The sequence below is a fragment of the Cetorhinus maximus genome, chromosome 15 (genome assembly GCF_964194155.1).
Source record: "Cetorhinus maximus chromosome 15, sCetMax3.hap1.1, whole genome shotgun sequence".
NCBI lineage: Eukaryota > Metazoa > Chordata > Chondrichthyes > Lamniformes > Cetorhinidae > Cetorhinus > Cetorhinus maximus.
This window is the reverse complement of record NC_135893.1, coordinates 83,069,681-83,086,134: the sequence shown is the minus strand read 5'-3', so window position 1 is coordinate 83,086,134 and position 16,454 is coordinate 83,069,681. Positions and strand designations below refer to the sequence as shown.

Here is a 16,454-nt window from a genome sequence, read left to right as displayed (position 1 = left end):
TCTAAGGTCGGTATTCTGACCCACTAACTGGACTGGGTTTGAGTTTAATACCCGGGATATTCAGTGTCTCCAAACAGCGGTCAGAATTGAAACGACTTTTAATCTCCTGTTGCTGCTCAGTTGTTGCTAAGCAACATAGCGCATTTCATTGAAAGCCAAGGGGGAAAGCCAAGGAACGTAAAGAAGTCAGCGCTTGTCCTGCGTTCAATGTCTCACTTACAAAGAGCTTGTGTTTAGTGGAATGAGGGCCGCTCTCGGCTCTTTCACTACCTCGCCTTCACCTCTGTTGTTCACTGCTTCTCTTTAGCATGGAGCTGAATGTTCAACAATACCAACAAAGGAAACTGGCAAGAGAGTTTTCTGAGCATTAAAAAAAAAAGCAGCATCAGAGATTAGGAATGTACAATCAAAGCTCTCTGCTGTTGACTGTATTATGAATTGGCTCATTCGACCGCTAATTTTAATTAGCCTATTTTTCCACCGATGTAAAATGGACACTGTAACTAGGTCAGTTTGAGCTTCCTCGCAGTGAGTCTGCAGGCGTGACTTGAGTCTGAGGAGAACTAGAGATTAACCCTGTGAAGACAAGTCACTCTCTGAAGTTTCCTTATTTAAGCCCCATATCTTCAGCCACCTCACATTAACTGTAACCCTACTCGACTTCTTATATTAACCCCACCAGAGCAGTGCTTTCATCTGGAACAACTCAGGCACCTGAGTGGAAAATGGCCCTGAGCATGGCTGTCACCGATGCCAAACGGTGTGAGGATTGGGAATAATAAGGAGCAATGAGTTGAAAATGTAAGCTGCATGAAATGGATGGAGGGAAAGCATGGAGGAGAAGGCAAGGCTTTTTGAATAGGAGCGTCACAGAAACATTGAGCCTCTCTTAATTCCAATCAGTCATTCTGCAAATTGCTGCATATTGGAAATGTCTGCTCATGGTCAACCTCTCATACGCTTCACTCTATCCATAAACAGTAGGTAAAAAGAAACCTGTATCACTTGTATCCCAATGTCACCTCCTGTCTGTGTCCAGTGTGAAATGAGTATGATCAACTGGGTGAGTTATGCCATACCTGAATGTGAGTGCCACATACATTCATGATAGAGGAGCTGGTATCTCAGATTGGGCAGACTGTGTGATGGACAGTTGGTATGGGAGAGAAGAACAGAATACAAGTTGATATTTGTAGGTTCAAGCCTCACTTGTGCGACTTGGGGACATAATCTAGTCTGACATTTCCACAAAGTATTGAGGGAGTTGGAGCATCAAACTTTGGGTAGGATCTTAAACTGGATTTAGAAGATCCTTTGGCAATATTCAAAGAACAAGGGGTTTGCCAGCTGTCCTGGCCAACATTCCTCCCTCAACAAATGTTACCGAAAAATGTACTAACTGGTCAACTGCTGTTTGCAGGATGTTGTTGGTGTGGAATGGTTGCCATGTTTCTCCCCACATAACAGTTACTGCAACTACAAAGTAAGTCGTCATGTGAAGTGTTGATAATATTACTTTTTGTGACTTCAGTGTAAATAGCACATTGTTGGTTCTCCTTTTCAAGTCTGGTATTTTGCGAAATGTAACTGGGTATATATTATGATTCCTGAGGGCAGCATTCCCCTGGGGATATGCAGTGTGCAGCCTGTACTTGCTGTGCAGGTTGCCAATGTTGCTGCATTCTCTTTTTCCCTCGGTGGTTGTAGAAAGTGTTGGGAGCCCCTTGCTTCATGTCTCCATCCTGAGGCATTGGGTTTTGTTGTAACTTGGTGTTATGGACAATTCGTTCTCTCGACTCCCTTCACGGTCACTTCTCATTGCTGCCTGTGTTAGTCTCACATGCCCTGTTCTTATTACTGCAATCTTTTTTTTCTCTTTGCAGGAACCAAAATGGCTTTAAAGTTTTTGAATAAAAATAAAACAAAGCTGAAGAATTTCTTGAGAGAGTATAGTGTCACTAACAACCTCTCCTCCAACCCCTTCATCATCAAGGTCTTTGACGTTGTCTTTGAGACTGAAGACTGCTATGTGTTTGGTCAGGAGTACGCTCCAGGAGGAGATTTGTTCGACATCATCCCTCCCCAGGTGAGGGGCTAGCAATTTCCAGAATCTTTTCAAGAAAGAAAGTAGAAGTAAAAAAAATGTTGTAGCCATAGCAGGTAGTTCATGTCAGATGCAGGTTAGTTATCCTTTAGGCATGGATAGGGGTTGTGAGCAGCAGTTTCTATATATTTTTAATTATTCTTTCATGGGATGTGGGAGTCACTGGCAAGGGCAGCATTTGTTGCCCATCTCTAATTGCACTTGAACTGAGTGGCTTGCCACACCATTTCAGAGGGCAGTTAAGAGAAAATCACATTGCTGTGGGTCTGGTGTCACATGTAGGTTTCCTTCCAGATTGCCTTCCCTAAAGGGCATTACTGAACCAGATGGGTTTTTATGATAACCAACAATGGTTTCATGGTCACCATTACTGAGGCAAACTTTTCAATTCCAGATTATTAATTGAATTTAAATTCCACGAGCTGCCATGGTGGGATCTTGTCCCCACAACATCAGCCTGGGCCTCTGGATTACTAGCCCAGTGACATTGTCACTACGGCACTGTCTCCTCCTTTGTTAAGGATATTTTACTGGGAACAATTATTATTGAGGTCAGTAATAGAGTCTGCCCAGACTCTGTAACAGCAAAGTGCCAGCTTGGTTTTGGGGCTATGAGGTGCTGGGGCTGCTGTTTTGGTATAAGTGTGCTGCCATTTGCACTGAACTGTTAACTCCAGTGTTGGTGTGTTAGATCTCACTGAGAGGCCCCGATGGAACCTTAGTGTTCCTGTAATTGCAATTTATCTCTTTGGATTCTGAATCTTGGCCTTGATTCTCTATAAAACATTGACCTAGTATGTGAGGCTTTCATGTTTGTCTCAGCAATGCTTTGTGGAGTGTCTCCTTGTGATTACAGTACAGTCAGCAGAGACCATCCCACTGAACAACAAGTAGGACTTGGTGGTTCATGTGAAGCCAGGACAATAGAGGCACAGAGTAACTTGCATTTCAGTCATCCTGAAGAATGTGGTTGACGAGGGGGCATGAATCCAGCTGAATTAACATGTAGAGGAGGAAAATGCAATTAGATGAGAGCAAATGAAAATCAGACTGTTAAAAATAAAACATTTCACCTCTGTCCATGTTAGAAATCCTGTAGGGAATGGAAAATTCCTTCATCTTATAATAAACATCAGCTGTAGCATGGAAATGTCAGCAAGCTAGTTGGCACTAGAGTGCAGTTAAATCATTAATTGTCACTGCCCGAGTTCTATCAGCATTAGTTGTTAAAGGAAATTGAAGTTCAATCTCTGATGACATTCTATGCAATGCATCACTCTTACAGAGTCTGAGTGATGAATCGAAGAACTGGTTTTGAAACATTTTGACTCCTAAAAGGAAGAATAGTTTCTAAAGTACTGGTCTGTAACCTTGGTTGCATAGTAATGGAGAACCTTACTTGAACGGGTTAAAGGCTGGGTATGTGAAAGCTGGAACTGGCCACACTTAATTATCTCTTGTCTATCTGTGCAGGTGGGTCTGCCTGAGGACAATGTGAAGCGCTGTGTGCAGCAATTGGGTTTAGCTATTGACTACATGCACAGTAAAAGCCTGGTTCACAGGGATATAAAGCCAGAGAACGTCCTCCTGTTCGACAAGGAGTGCAGACGGGTGAAGCTGTCTGATTTTGGGATGACGCGCAAGGTTGGCTGCAGGGTGAAACGCATCAGTGGGACCATCCCATACACTGCTCCGGAAATATGCCAGGCTAACAGGACTGAGGGCTTTCTAGTTGACTACAGCATTGATGTCTGGGCTTTTGGTGTTCTGATCTTCTGCATGCTGACTGGGAATTTTCCCTGGGAGGCTGCCATGCCATCCGACACATTCTATGAGGAGTTTGTGCGGTGGCAGAGGGGTCAGTTGAATGGGTTTCCCTCGCAGTGGAAAAGGTTCACAGACGGAGCCCTCCGGATGTTTCAGAGGCTGCTGGCTGTCAATCCAGAGAAGAGATGTTCTGTCAAGGAGGTGTTTTATTTTCTGAAATGTGACTTGATGGTAGAATTGAGGCGGAGGCCTTCTTATCGATGTAGAACCCATTCCTCCGATAAATCAGCCACATCGGCGCATAAACAGGAGGGATTGGCCCCCAGCATGCCCACTCCACTGAGAAGAAGCCTCCTATCGGAAGCAGCAGGTTCCAGATTCACATCCGTGTCAACAGAGTCAAGTTCACATCCATCAGGGAAGACAGAGGGAAGACAGGACAAGGGCAAAGGCCGAGTGATTGTTGCTACGGCAATTGAAATCTGTGTTTAATTTTATGATCCTCTAGTAGGTGTGCACTGTTATGGGGAAGGGGTAGTGTGCCAGGATTTCCAATCTTGTGGGTCCTTCAGCTGTAGCCCTGAAAGCTTGCCCTGTGCTGCAAGATAGAAATCAGATGGGTTTATCTGGATGCACAGGAAGCCCCTACCACTTTGTATAGTGGCAAAGTTTACAAACTGTTTTAAAGGTGCAATCTACTTTTGGAGAGAGGGGAGAACTCACTTAAACATAGGCCTTTGATCTCTGGGACCAGAATTTAAATTCAGCCTAGGGTGATGATGTGAAAATGTCCTCTGCCTTTTGGCTGTGGAGGTCCTAAATGGAATGAGTTTATTCAGACTCAGTCCAGCTCCTAGTTGTCATGGACCTGTAGCACAAAATTATCCCTAATTTAGCACTACTTGCCATTAAACTGGTAATCTAGTATTACATCCAAGAGACCATTCTTCAAGTGAGTATCATGAGGTGATTGATTATGAGAGGTATCACAGCCAAGCCTGATTCTGTCCCTTCCTGATTTGTACATGTATGGACTTCCCAGTTGGATAATGATGAGCATTGGGTTTGAGATCCTTCACTCAGCATAGATTAGGTGATGCCTGTGGTTTCCTGGTCTTTGTGCCTCAGTGCCGCACTGGATTTAACCACTAGGCCTTCAGGGGGAGCTCTTTGGAAGTGTTTAAAGCACAGCGGATTAATAATTACCCTGCACATTGGTTTTAATGACTTACAGCACAAACAGGCCATTTGGTGGTGTTAATGCTCCATACAAGCCTCTTTCCACCCCTCTTCATCTCATCCCATCAACATATCTTCTATTTCTTTTTCCCTCATGTACTTAAAAAAAACATTGACAACAATTTCATCTCCTGTTGTAACAGGCAATTGTTACACCTGTTATCATACATAAAAATGGTTAGTTCCACTCTTAGGCATTAATCTATTTTTCTGGATAATACAAATCAATGAAAATTTGGAAAATTTCCAGTGATGCCCAGATGACTGCATCCCTGGAGTTTTCAAGGGAATTGACTGCAGACCAGATTTGAATCTCCAACTTGGGCAAGCCCAAGCCTCCATCTTTGTTTTCAGCATGTAGGATTTCATCGGCAGTGATTTTAGAGAGGTGTTGTAACTCCTTAATCAACCTTTTTATTTGTCTAATTCTGTAAGTGTATTTTGAGAAGCTTTGGCCAGGATTAGATAGTAATAGATCCTTGCGATTATGTTGGTTTTTAGTTGGTTTCAGCATAATTTCCTTAAGACCCATTATCCACAAAATGAGCTTCATTGCCCATTTGTCTTCAGTGACTCCTGCCTATGGGTCTATTGCACGCAAGTATTTCTCATTTGCTTTGGGGGTATGTAGTTAACAGGGCTTCCTTTTATTTTCTGGTTCTCCCTGTGATTGTACAGGAAAGTCTTTCTTTTACATATAAATGACATCTTGTATTTTATTGACATTGATCTGGAGCTCCATATCTTTATTAGAATGTCTGTATGCTTTTAAGATTCTCAGTCATTCTGGCATATGAGTTGCTGAGGATCGCTATATCATCCAGAAAAACTAGCGACGAGCAGTTAACGAAAGTATTGTTCAGTTGCATTTTCACTCTCCTATTCCAGTGAGCATATCAGGGGGTTCAAGGATATGTTGAATAATGATGATAGTGGATCGCATTGCTTAACAACCCTCTTTATGTGGATGAAGTCAGTTTTGATTCTGTCCCCCTTTATAACAGTAGTTTTGTCTGTATATAGGTTTCCAATTAGTTGAATGAACCCTCTTAGCACTCTCTTGAAACCAGTATTGTTTGATCTTTCTTTAAAAGCTCTGGAATGGTGACTGCTTTGAGCAGTAGAATCAAGGGAATGTGGTTTTGTCTTCTCTGTTTAAGTTTAGGAGGTCACTAACTATCATATACTGTTCGGCCCAGTTGCATTCATCTGCTTAATGCCTTTCAACATTGTTTTAATCTCTTTTTCCATTTCTGCCATCAGTTTGTTTTGGTCCTTGTGACCCATGTAAATAAGGATCTCTTGATTACAGTCCTGTTGTTTGTACTTAATTGTTGGGAAGCAATTTTCCAATTCCTGGTTGATAAGAGGGAATTTTGATGCGTTTGGAAACCCCATGTTTTGATCGGCCAATCTTCTTTCTTTTTGGTATAAAGTCAGACCATTTGTATGTGGCCTTTTTAGCTGCCCATCTCTTTCTTGCACCAGATTTGAGTGCCATACCAAATATAAGATCTACATTATGACCTGTCTTCTTCCTCATGTTCTTGTAAAGTTTTGTTTTATTATTACCTAGCACCATCTATATAATGCTCTTGATTACGTCTATGCTCAGGGCCCTGCAGCATCCTCCTTGTTACTGAGTAATTCCTCAGCTTGTGTCAGTTGGTCATCAATATCTCTCTTGGTGGGTTTATTACTTGAACATGCTGTGTGATTTGTGTTTGATCAGCATCAGCTGTATCTGCATCTGATGGCTCAGCCTGCTGAAGGATCCAACAATTGTTTGAAATCTACTTACTGGTTTTAGATTTCCGTCTGGTACCGATTTTCTTATTTATGTCACAGCTCCCTTGGAACTGCTGTTCTACTTCAACTAGGAGAGTTATTGCCTCCTCCAACCAATTTTATTTTTTTACTAGATTTTCTCCAAGGCAATCCTTATCTTGTTCTTGGTGTAGTGTGTTGACGTCTTTTATGCTGGCTGAATCCACTTTGAGTTGTAAATTTTTGTTCACATTTTTTGCAGGAGAAACCACCTTCGTGTATGGATAACCCTCTGCCTTTGCATTGGATGTAATGGCAGGCAATTGAATGGTTTTCATTGAATAGCATAGGATGTTCTATTGCATTTGGTGCAGTTTTAAAATTTTTATTTTGTTGTCTTTTCTAAAGATGTAGTCTGAACAGACCAATATTTTGGTACATCTCATTGCACTTGTGACAAAATAAGCCATTGGTTGAGTGGTGAATATAATATCAAAAGCGTGGTTTTGGTTGCACTTGGGTTCAATTCTGATACCTTCATAATAGGTATTTTCGGCTAGGGTCATACGAACTCAAAACATTAACTCTGTTTCTTTCTCCACTGATGCTGTCAGATCTGCTGAATTTTTCCAGCATTTTCTGTTTTTATTTTAGGTATTTCTGGTTGTTGTTCTAGAGTCCATTGTGGTATCATCTGTAAACCATTTCAGGTCTCATGACTTCTTTCAGGCTTTTACTATAAAGTACTTGGCTTTGGGTGACTGATGGTGCCTCCTCGTTTTTGAACTTTCGGGGCTTGCATCCTCTGTCTCACTTTCATTTGTTTTATCACCTACTGACTCTCCAACTCTTGTGGATCTGGCTGCTGGAATCAGTTGCCTTTACAGCAAGTAGTATGATTTTGCTGGTTTCAGATCTTCTTCACTGGTCTGGGCAGAAGAGGAAATTTCTAATCTAGCAGGCTTGGATCTAGCAACTAAGAAGCATTTGTGCTTTACAGAGTGTGCTGCTACATCTAGCACACTCACCTGGGTGTTATTTGTCTGGATTACACTCTGCCCAGGTAAGATTGACCTAATAGAGTCATCCATGCATTTTGCATAAACATAAGTGGCTACACCCTGCAGGGGCGGTGATCTATGCAGATCACCATCCGTGCTGTATTCTTTGGGAGTCATTTTAACCAATTGCTTGTTACTAGTGGGACCACGGGGGGCATGACTCATCGGTGTTCGGTCAGAACTTTGAAGATGACCACAGCTATCATAACTACTCAGATTGATCCCTTTTAAGAGAGCCAACGGCCCCTAGCTCTGGGCTCGCTCACAAGTACAAACTTCCTTTGAATATTTTGGAGACTTTGCTGGAATAGAACAAGAATTTTACCTTAGTGTGTTAACTTAAGAGTAGTTTTCTTCCTAGTTTTTACAATTTATGGTGGACTTGGTGTTCTTTTCTTTACCTTTCCTCCAACCCCACCTCCACTGGATGGTTTTATGTCATGATTCCTCTTCTGGAGAATAGTACATGACCTTGAAAAAATAATCCTAGGATGAGTTTGGTGTGTTACAGAAAGCATTTATATAGCACCTTTCACAACCACCGGACGTCTCAAAATGTTTTACAGCTTGTGAAATATTTTTGTAATACACCCACCTTTGTAATGTAGGAAATGCAGCAGCCAATTGAGCACAGCAAACTCACACAAACAGCAATGTGCTAGTGACCAGATGATCTGTTTTTTTTGTGCTATTGATTGAGGGATAAATATTGGTCAGGACACCAAGGAGAAATCCCCTGCTCTTCTTCAAAACGGCATCTTGGGATCTTTTACATTCACCCAAGGAGGCAGATCGGTCTTTACTTCAATGTCCATTCCAAAAAGTGGCACCTCTGACAGTGCAGTGCTCCCTCAGTACTGCGCTGGAGTGTAAGCCTTGATTTTTGTGTTCAAGCCTGGGGTGGGACCTAAACCTAGAACCTTGTGACTCAGAGGGGAGAATACTACCAAAAGAACCACAGCTGCTGGTGAGACAGCTTATGGCTCTTTTATTGATACAGCTTTTTCCCAATTACGTTGTTGGTATTCAAGTCCACAATTTTGCCTCTTGACTCCAGTATAAAAACAATGGAAAATTAACACTATACATCTACAGAGAAAGCAGGCTTGTCTGCAGCTTACTCACCCTCCCCCAGCAGAGAAGGAGTACTGGTAATGTTCCTGTCAGTCACAGCCAGAGCCAAATAGGTCCTGGAAGAGATTACCAATGGTTGTAACCAGATACTGACAATGTACAAACATACCATTTCCACATTCCCAAAGAAAAAAACATTTAGAAAGCAAATCAAATAAAATGCCCACTCACTAGGAAGCATCACTCACTTGCTAAACTCAATCCAAGTTAAGATTCCCCTCTATCCCGCCGCCCCCCACCCCCCCCCCCCCCCCCCCCCCCACCCCCCACCCCGAACTATTAATGTGTCGCTACTGCTTTACTGGGGCCAGAGTCATTAACATTTCAAATTCCCTCCCCACCTGCTTCTTATTCACTATGATGGGTGCTGCGCTCCAGGACATCATCAGGGGGAGTGGGACCAGCACTGGACACCAGGGCCGTATTGTGGTGTAAGTGAGTGACTGGTATTGGGGGAATGGGGTTAGCACAAGGTTAGAACAGTGAGTAGAGATGGGACTGGTAACGGGATGAAGAATGGTGCCAGGAAAAGATGGGCAGAGCTTTAAGCTCATATTATGGGCTCATTCTCTTGGCCAAGAGAAAGGTAAAACTTTCATAATGGAACTGGTCAGATGGATTACAACATTTAATTCTAGTCCTGTAGGGTCCATTTCAGTGTTGTTAGTAATACACAGCTCATTAATAACATGTGATTAATAACACTCACTGTTACTAATACTTGACATTTAATATCTGCAAGTAATTACAAACATTATGAACACATCACTGCAATTACAGTAATGTGTAACAGTGAGTCTGTGAAACTTTCCTACTGTGCCCATTTGAACAGTGAAAACCCCAGCAGTAACTAGAAATACACAGAAGTTACAACGTGGAATCAGTCCATGTCAGCATTTACCCTGCACATAAACAACTGTAAGTTGTGCCATTCCAAAGCCAAACAACTGTTTGGGGGGAATATACTTGCATGGATTGACAACTGGTTAATGGACAGAAAACAGAGAATAGGAATAAATGGGTCATGCTCAGGCAGGCAGCCTGTTACTAGCGGGGTACCGCAAGGATTAGTGCTTGGGCTCCAGCAATTCACAAGCTATACTAATGATTTGATTATGGGGATTAAATGTAATATTTCCAAGTTTGCACAAAACTAGGTGGAAGTGTGAGTTGTGAGGAGGATGCAAAGAGGCTTCAAGGGGATTTAGAGAGGCTAGGCGAGTGGGCAAAATTTTGGCAGATGGAATGTAATGTAGAAAAACAGGAAGTTATCCAATTTCATGGGAAAAACAGATATACGGATCATTTCTTAAATGGTGAGAGGCTAGTAAGTGTTGCACTTCAAAGGGACTTGGGTGAGCTACTTAACATTGGGTTGAAGTACAGATCTGTTACTGGCAGTGGCAATGATTTGATGCGATGAATTGATGAACAAGTGAGAAGCATATCTGAGATTCAAGTGAATAGGAAGCTTTGGCTTAATTTCCCCACAAGGGTAATTTTACAAAATTACTGATGCTGCCCTGGAGCACAGCCCATCGTAATGAATAAGAAGCAGGTGGGGAGGGAATTTGAAATGTTAATGACTCTGTCCCCCAGTTAAGCAGTAGCAACACATTAATAGTGGGGAGGGGTGGAGTGGAGGGGAGTCTTAGCTTGGATTAAGTTTAGTAAGTGAGTGATGCTTCCTCGTGAGTGGGCATTTTATTTGATTCACTTTCTAAATGTTTTTTTCTTTGGGAATGTGGAGACGGTATGTTTGTACATTGCCAGTATCTGGTTACACCCATTAGTAGTCTCATCGAGGACCTAATTGACTCTGGCTGTGACTGGCAGGTACAATTGTGGCAGAGTGCTTTTTAGCACATTTGAGCCTGAATTTTACCTTTGGCAGGCATGCGCGATCAGCGGGCCTGGGAGTGGTCGGGAAATGGGCCCCCGACTGCGATTTCATGCTGGCTGGCCAATTAACGGCCAGCCAGTGTAAAATGGGTGCTGAAAAGCCCAGAGTTTCTGAGCTGGGGGCGGAAGAGGGCGGGCGATGACGTCATTGTGGGTGCGGGTGAGCGCTGCGAGAAAGCTCCCTGAAGGCAGACAGCGACCTTAGGGAGCTGCAGGCCTTCAACTTATTAAATAGAGGTTTAAAAAGCTGCAAAAAATGCCCATGCATCACAATCAATCTCCTGAAAATATAGCTGATAAAAATGCAATCCACAGATATTTATGTTATTTTACTTCATTAGCAAATTTCATCCCGCCCTTGGACAAGGTTTGATGAAAAATGTAAAGTCTACCTGGTCGATTCACCCGTCCACCAACTGTAAGGTTGGACAGGCCACGAAAAATTGGAGACAATTGCACCGTTAATGGAGTATGTCAGGAACTTGGACACTGAGGTCAACAGTTCCTATAGGATTTTCTGTCCATTAAAAGGAATGTACAGAAAATCCACCCCATCCTAATTTCCAATATGTGCTCCCCCTAAACGCTGGGTCAAGAACAAGACTTTGTGAAATTTCCCCTACATTGTAGCAGTACTAATAGGTCAGATAGGTTGAGTGACACCACTGGTTAATAACAGTAACAACATCAATAATGCATGACATTGAGATATTAACATCATTTGGTGGTAATAGACCTTCAAATTGAGGCATGTCTGACAGAAGGACTCAGTATTAATAATGCTCACTATAAAAGCACTATTGGCAAGGTCCTTCCTGAAACCTTGGAGACTATCCAGTAAAGCAGCTAAACCAAACTAATAAGGAATGGTCCAAGTTCAATTCCTGATCTGTGCTGAGTTTTCTGATCTTAGAAGTGACAGTTGGGATGCCACTGTTTTGCCTGAGTGCCCCAAGATAGAAAGATTGGCCAGGGTCCCGGCTCCTGACTGTCCCAGCATTGTGTGGATGACGGCTTGACTGTGATGCTCATAGCGCTGTAGTTGAATAGCCTACCAATAGATGCTGTCATGATTCATGCATTAAGAATGACCATTGGATGAGGTACTGGTGAGTGTTAGCTCTCTAGGAGCTGGATACCACAGAGAGTTGATGCTTTCAGGTATGGAAGAACATTGATGAGCATTTAAAAAAAACAGGCATTGACTAAGTCCAAAAGCTGGTTTTATTTCTGTGAATTCCTGAGTTAGTAGGAGCATTGAGGATCTTTGCAGAGAAAGCATCACTGTTGAGGACTGCACACAATCTCACAACTCCTGTTTTTCCCTCACACCTTTCCCAGGAGGCTCACTGCTGTAATCAACACAAATACCTGGCCTGACAATAATCAGATGAGATTCAGGCAAAAGGTCCAGCCTGACTGTCCAGCTGTCTGTGTTTAGTCCCCTGTATAGACTGGTTCCTTAATAGCACTTGAAGTTTAATGAACTTCAATCTGAGTTCTGTTCACTATGGGAATATTAAACCATGTTTTTAAGAAGATTAGTATGTCTTTTAATTGTGTTGTAGAAATTGTAAGCTTAAAATATATTAAATCATTCATATTATTACAAGTATGATGTTAGAAACACATTTTAAAGGAGGGAAGGCGTTGCAAGAATTACTGTGGTTTTGTTGCCTAGTCACATGTTCTAGTGTCGGAGATTGAGTGACCTGCTGGATTGATTCACCCTAAAGAATTTGGTGTCATACTAAACCATGTGGGATACATTATAACAGACTCTTGCACACACACAGCACTGTCCTTTGATTGGCCTGCAACACTGATGGAGTGAACAGAAAATAATTTTAATAGAGCATTTTGTGTAGAAAGGCCTATAACTATTAGTGCTGCTGCTAAGGACAGTGGGCCTTTAAAAGTTACATTTGTATGTTATGCAATAATTTTAGGAGTAGAGCTGTTGTAGATCTACATATAAAACAATGCTCCTTTACCTCAGTTTGCGATATGTACATACCTCAATCTCATTTTGGCAGGCAGTGAAAATAAATACATAAAACATTAGCTGTCAGTTTTAAGTGGGAACTAATTTGATTCTTGGGCAGTTCTGCCAATATTGCTTTGAAGTAATGTAGTCTTCCCAGCACTGGCTGTTCCATGGGGTCTGAGAAACCATTGGATGGAGGTGACCTCCTTGCCTATGGTGTAACACCAGTTTCTCTCAACATACTGCTGTGTTATTTTTACCAGTGAAAGTCCAGTGGAATCCTCTTTTTGTTCAATAAACCTATTGTAACTAATAAAAAGCAAAGCTCTGTGGATGCTGGAAATCTGAGATAAAAACATAAAATAGTGGAAATATTCAGCAGTTCTGCAACATCTGTAGAGACAGAAACAGAGTTAACCTTTCAGTTCTGATGAAAGGTCACAGACCTGAAAAGTTAACTCGTTTCTCTCTCCACAGATCCTGCTTGACCTGCTCAATATGTCCATTGTAACTTTGGTCTGGAATTACAGAGCTTTAAAGCATTCATTATCCTGCTGCTTTCATCAATTCTACCATAGAGCAATGCAACTGTCCTGTACCTGTCCTGGAAGTGTTTGATGGGACATTGTAGGAGATTTATTCTCTATTTAACTCATGGTGTAACTGGCTTGGAGGTTCTTGGTGTTGACAATGGCTCTCTGAAATGGGCAAAAATTCCATTCCTCAAAACTTACCTCCCTCACCTTCAGCACAAAATAACCAGCATTTTGATATTGAATGTGGTTATGAATGTGCATATTATTTATTCAATCACCTTCTATTGGTCTGCAGGGTTCAAATTGGTTGAAGGAATTTTTCAATTTGGTAAAATATGCGTGAAGTCCAGTCCTGTCTTTGAAAGGAAAACAAATATGAATCTAGATCTCAGGATCCCATTCCTTTTCCTTTCTCCTTCTGCCTCTCCTCATCCCTGACTAGGACTGGAGGACTCATAAACTCCCGAGTCCATGGAAGTTACTGAAGGGAAATTCTATTAATCAATCATAATCCCACCCAGGAATTATCTCTGATCAGCCTCTTTCTGGTTAGGATGTCATGTGTTGTAAACATCTGCCAGGGTGGGTGTTGATGAGGGTTTACACCTATTTATATAGCATTCATGCCAATGATTTGGAATTGCTAAATGGAGCTAAAGGGCATTGAATGCTATCAAAAGGCCTTTGTTGGTGAAGATGGCACAAATCCAATTGGTATGTGGTGTAAATCCTGATATGGGTATCTTGAGCCAGTAATTGATTTGCACCAGGTTTGTTCCACACGCTATACACACTGCCATTTGCAAAGTGTGAGAATAATAATGACTGTTAGTCACCCCGTTAGCATCTCAATATATGTATGTGCTTTGTAGGTAATGTGCACAGATTTAATATCCATGCTAACTTAGCCTGTTGCCTTTACACAACAGCACATGTCACTGATGTCGAAGGAGCTATCAGCCCTCTGGCCTAACATTGTGTAGCGAGCACATATTGTTCTGTTAATGCAATAATAAGCATATGCAATCAGATCTTATGATATATGTATATGTAGAATATGATCCATTGATGTGTTATCCTGAGGGTCCTGGAGTGTAAAGTGGCCATTGACCTGCTCTCAGTAGTGTTGCAGTGACTGCAGATGTGTAGAATTTCTCCATGTTTTTACCTGAATAGAATAAAAACACTTGGTTTGAAATGAAGCTTGCTATTTGTCTTTCTGTGTTCTTACTTTGGCTTTTACTAGGAATTACTTTGACAAAATTGACAAATTATACAAGAGTTTATAGAGGAAAGTCTGAGCCTGCACAGTTGATGGGGAGAATATTGTCCAGGATAGCAAGTTAACTCCCTGCCCCATGTCTTCATATACCACCATGGAGTCTTGTATGGCTACCTGAACAACTGGGGCCTTGGACAAGACAACACCTCTGATAATGAAGCTTTCCCACTGTGTGATACATGCATGTAAGCCTGGATTATGTCCTCAAAGGAAACAGGATAAAATTTGATTCTTCCAAAAAGTGCTTTTTCCTTTATTGACCATCCTGGATGGTATGTTGTACCAATGGTGTAGGGTACCTTCAAGGTCGAGAAATCAGGTAAGTCAGGAAGTAAGGCTTAGGGAACCTATGAATGAGTGGAACTCTGGTCTATGCTGGGTTTAATCTTTTGGGTGCTCTTTTTAGTGCATTAGTGCAAAGGTTCCAGTTAGCTTCCTGTCTCTGCTAATTCATTATTAATTACTTTAAGTGGGTTAATGAACATGACTGTATTGACCAGTGTGCTAAAAAGATTCAGAGAAAGAATTAAAATTCCTAGGTTGTAAAAATATACACATCTTTATCTAACTAATATGCTTCCAGATGTGATAAGCATATGGACACAGTTCATTCTTGTAAAGAATATTACTGAGGAATAGTGTGAACAGTACACAGCAATGTAGCCGTTTGACAGGTGGTGCAATGGTTAACATAGATTGGGCTAGGGCAGTAGATAATGAGCATAATGTTTTAAACAGAGCAGCTTGCTATAAACATGCAATCTGATTCAGTCAAGTGCCAGTCTAGGGTTGTAATAAAACATGAGATCGAACCTCAAGCTGGCTTCAGTGATCAGGTCTCAGCTGTACATGCAACATAATACCCTGCTTTTGACAATCACAGTAGTAATGGCTGTTTATAGATTTTGCTGGCTCCACTCTGGCCCTTTAATATGTGGATCTCACATTTTAAATAGAGGGTTAGTGGCAGCTCTTGTATACTTCTGGGACTTCTCACAAGCTGCAGAAATTTAAGAGCTGATTGGCAAAGAAAGATGGTTGGCTACTAATGTATTCTCTGACTTTCCCCAATCTCACACTGCAGTACCCAATACCCCAATCACAGACTGTCACTTTATTGTTGCATAACAAGATTGTATTACTCCTGGAGTATGTGATGTGATTGTATTACTTATACATCACTATATGACTGAATTACAATTATGTCAAAATATGTGAGGTAAGCTCCAATAAACTCTGATAGAGGGCGAAGTTTCAGTGCTACTCGGATTGATAAAAGTAGGACAAAAGATAGAGTAAATTGGCAAGTGTAATCAGCTGATCCGAGCCAGGGTTTAAGGGAAGACTTTCCTCTCCAGCAGTTCTGGTACATGCCTAAAATATTTATTGGGAGATTGCGTCCTAGCGTGTGATTTTCCAGTCTTGATGTAAAAGAGAAGTTAATTGCACAATAGAGAAAAATGAGCTTCTCCTTGACAGTTTTAGGAATGGTGAAGCTGTGGGTGTTCCATTTACTGAGGATTATAGTAATGGCACATTGCTCCAATACACCATAATAGAGAATCATTATTCCATTACACCATGAACAGAACTGAAACACAATAATAGGGATTCACTAGACAAAAATTACAACATGGGAAAGGAGCACATCAATAACCAGAATATGGAAAAGCAG

General features: G+C 41.6%; 1 protein-coding gene across 3 annotated transcripts in view; it reads left to right on the top strand.

Moving 5' to 3' along the window:
* The window catches only part of sbk1 (SH3 domain binding kinase 1), a 49,527-nt gene extending 44,126 nt beyond the window's left edge, over nucleotides 1-5,401 (top strand). For all 3 annotated transcript variants that reach the window (XM_078559294.1, XM_078559296.1, XM_078559295.1), the window contains exons 3-4: nucleotides 1,884-2,086; nucleotides 3,578-5,401. In XM_078559294.1, the coding sequence (XP_078415420.1) occupies nucleotides 1,884-2,086; nucleotides 3,578-4,363 (989 nt within the window). In that variant the 3' untranslated portion in view covers nucleotides 4,364-5,401. The remainder of the gene's footprint in view (nucleotides 1-1,883; nucleotides 2,087-3,577) is intronic.
* The last annotated feature ends 11,053 nt before the right edge of the window (nucleotides 5,402-16,454 follow it).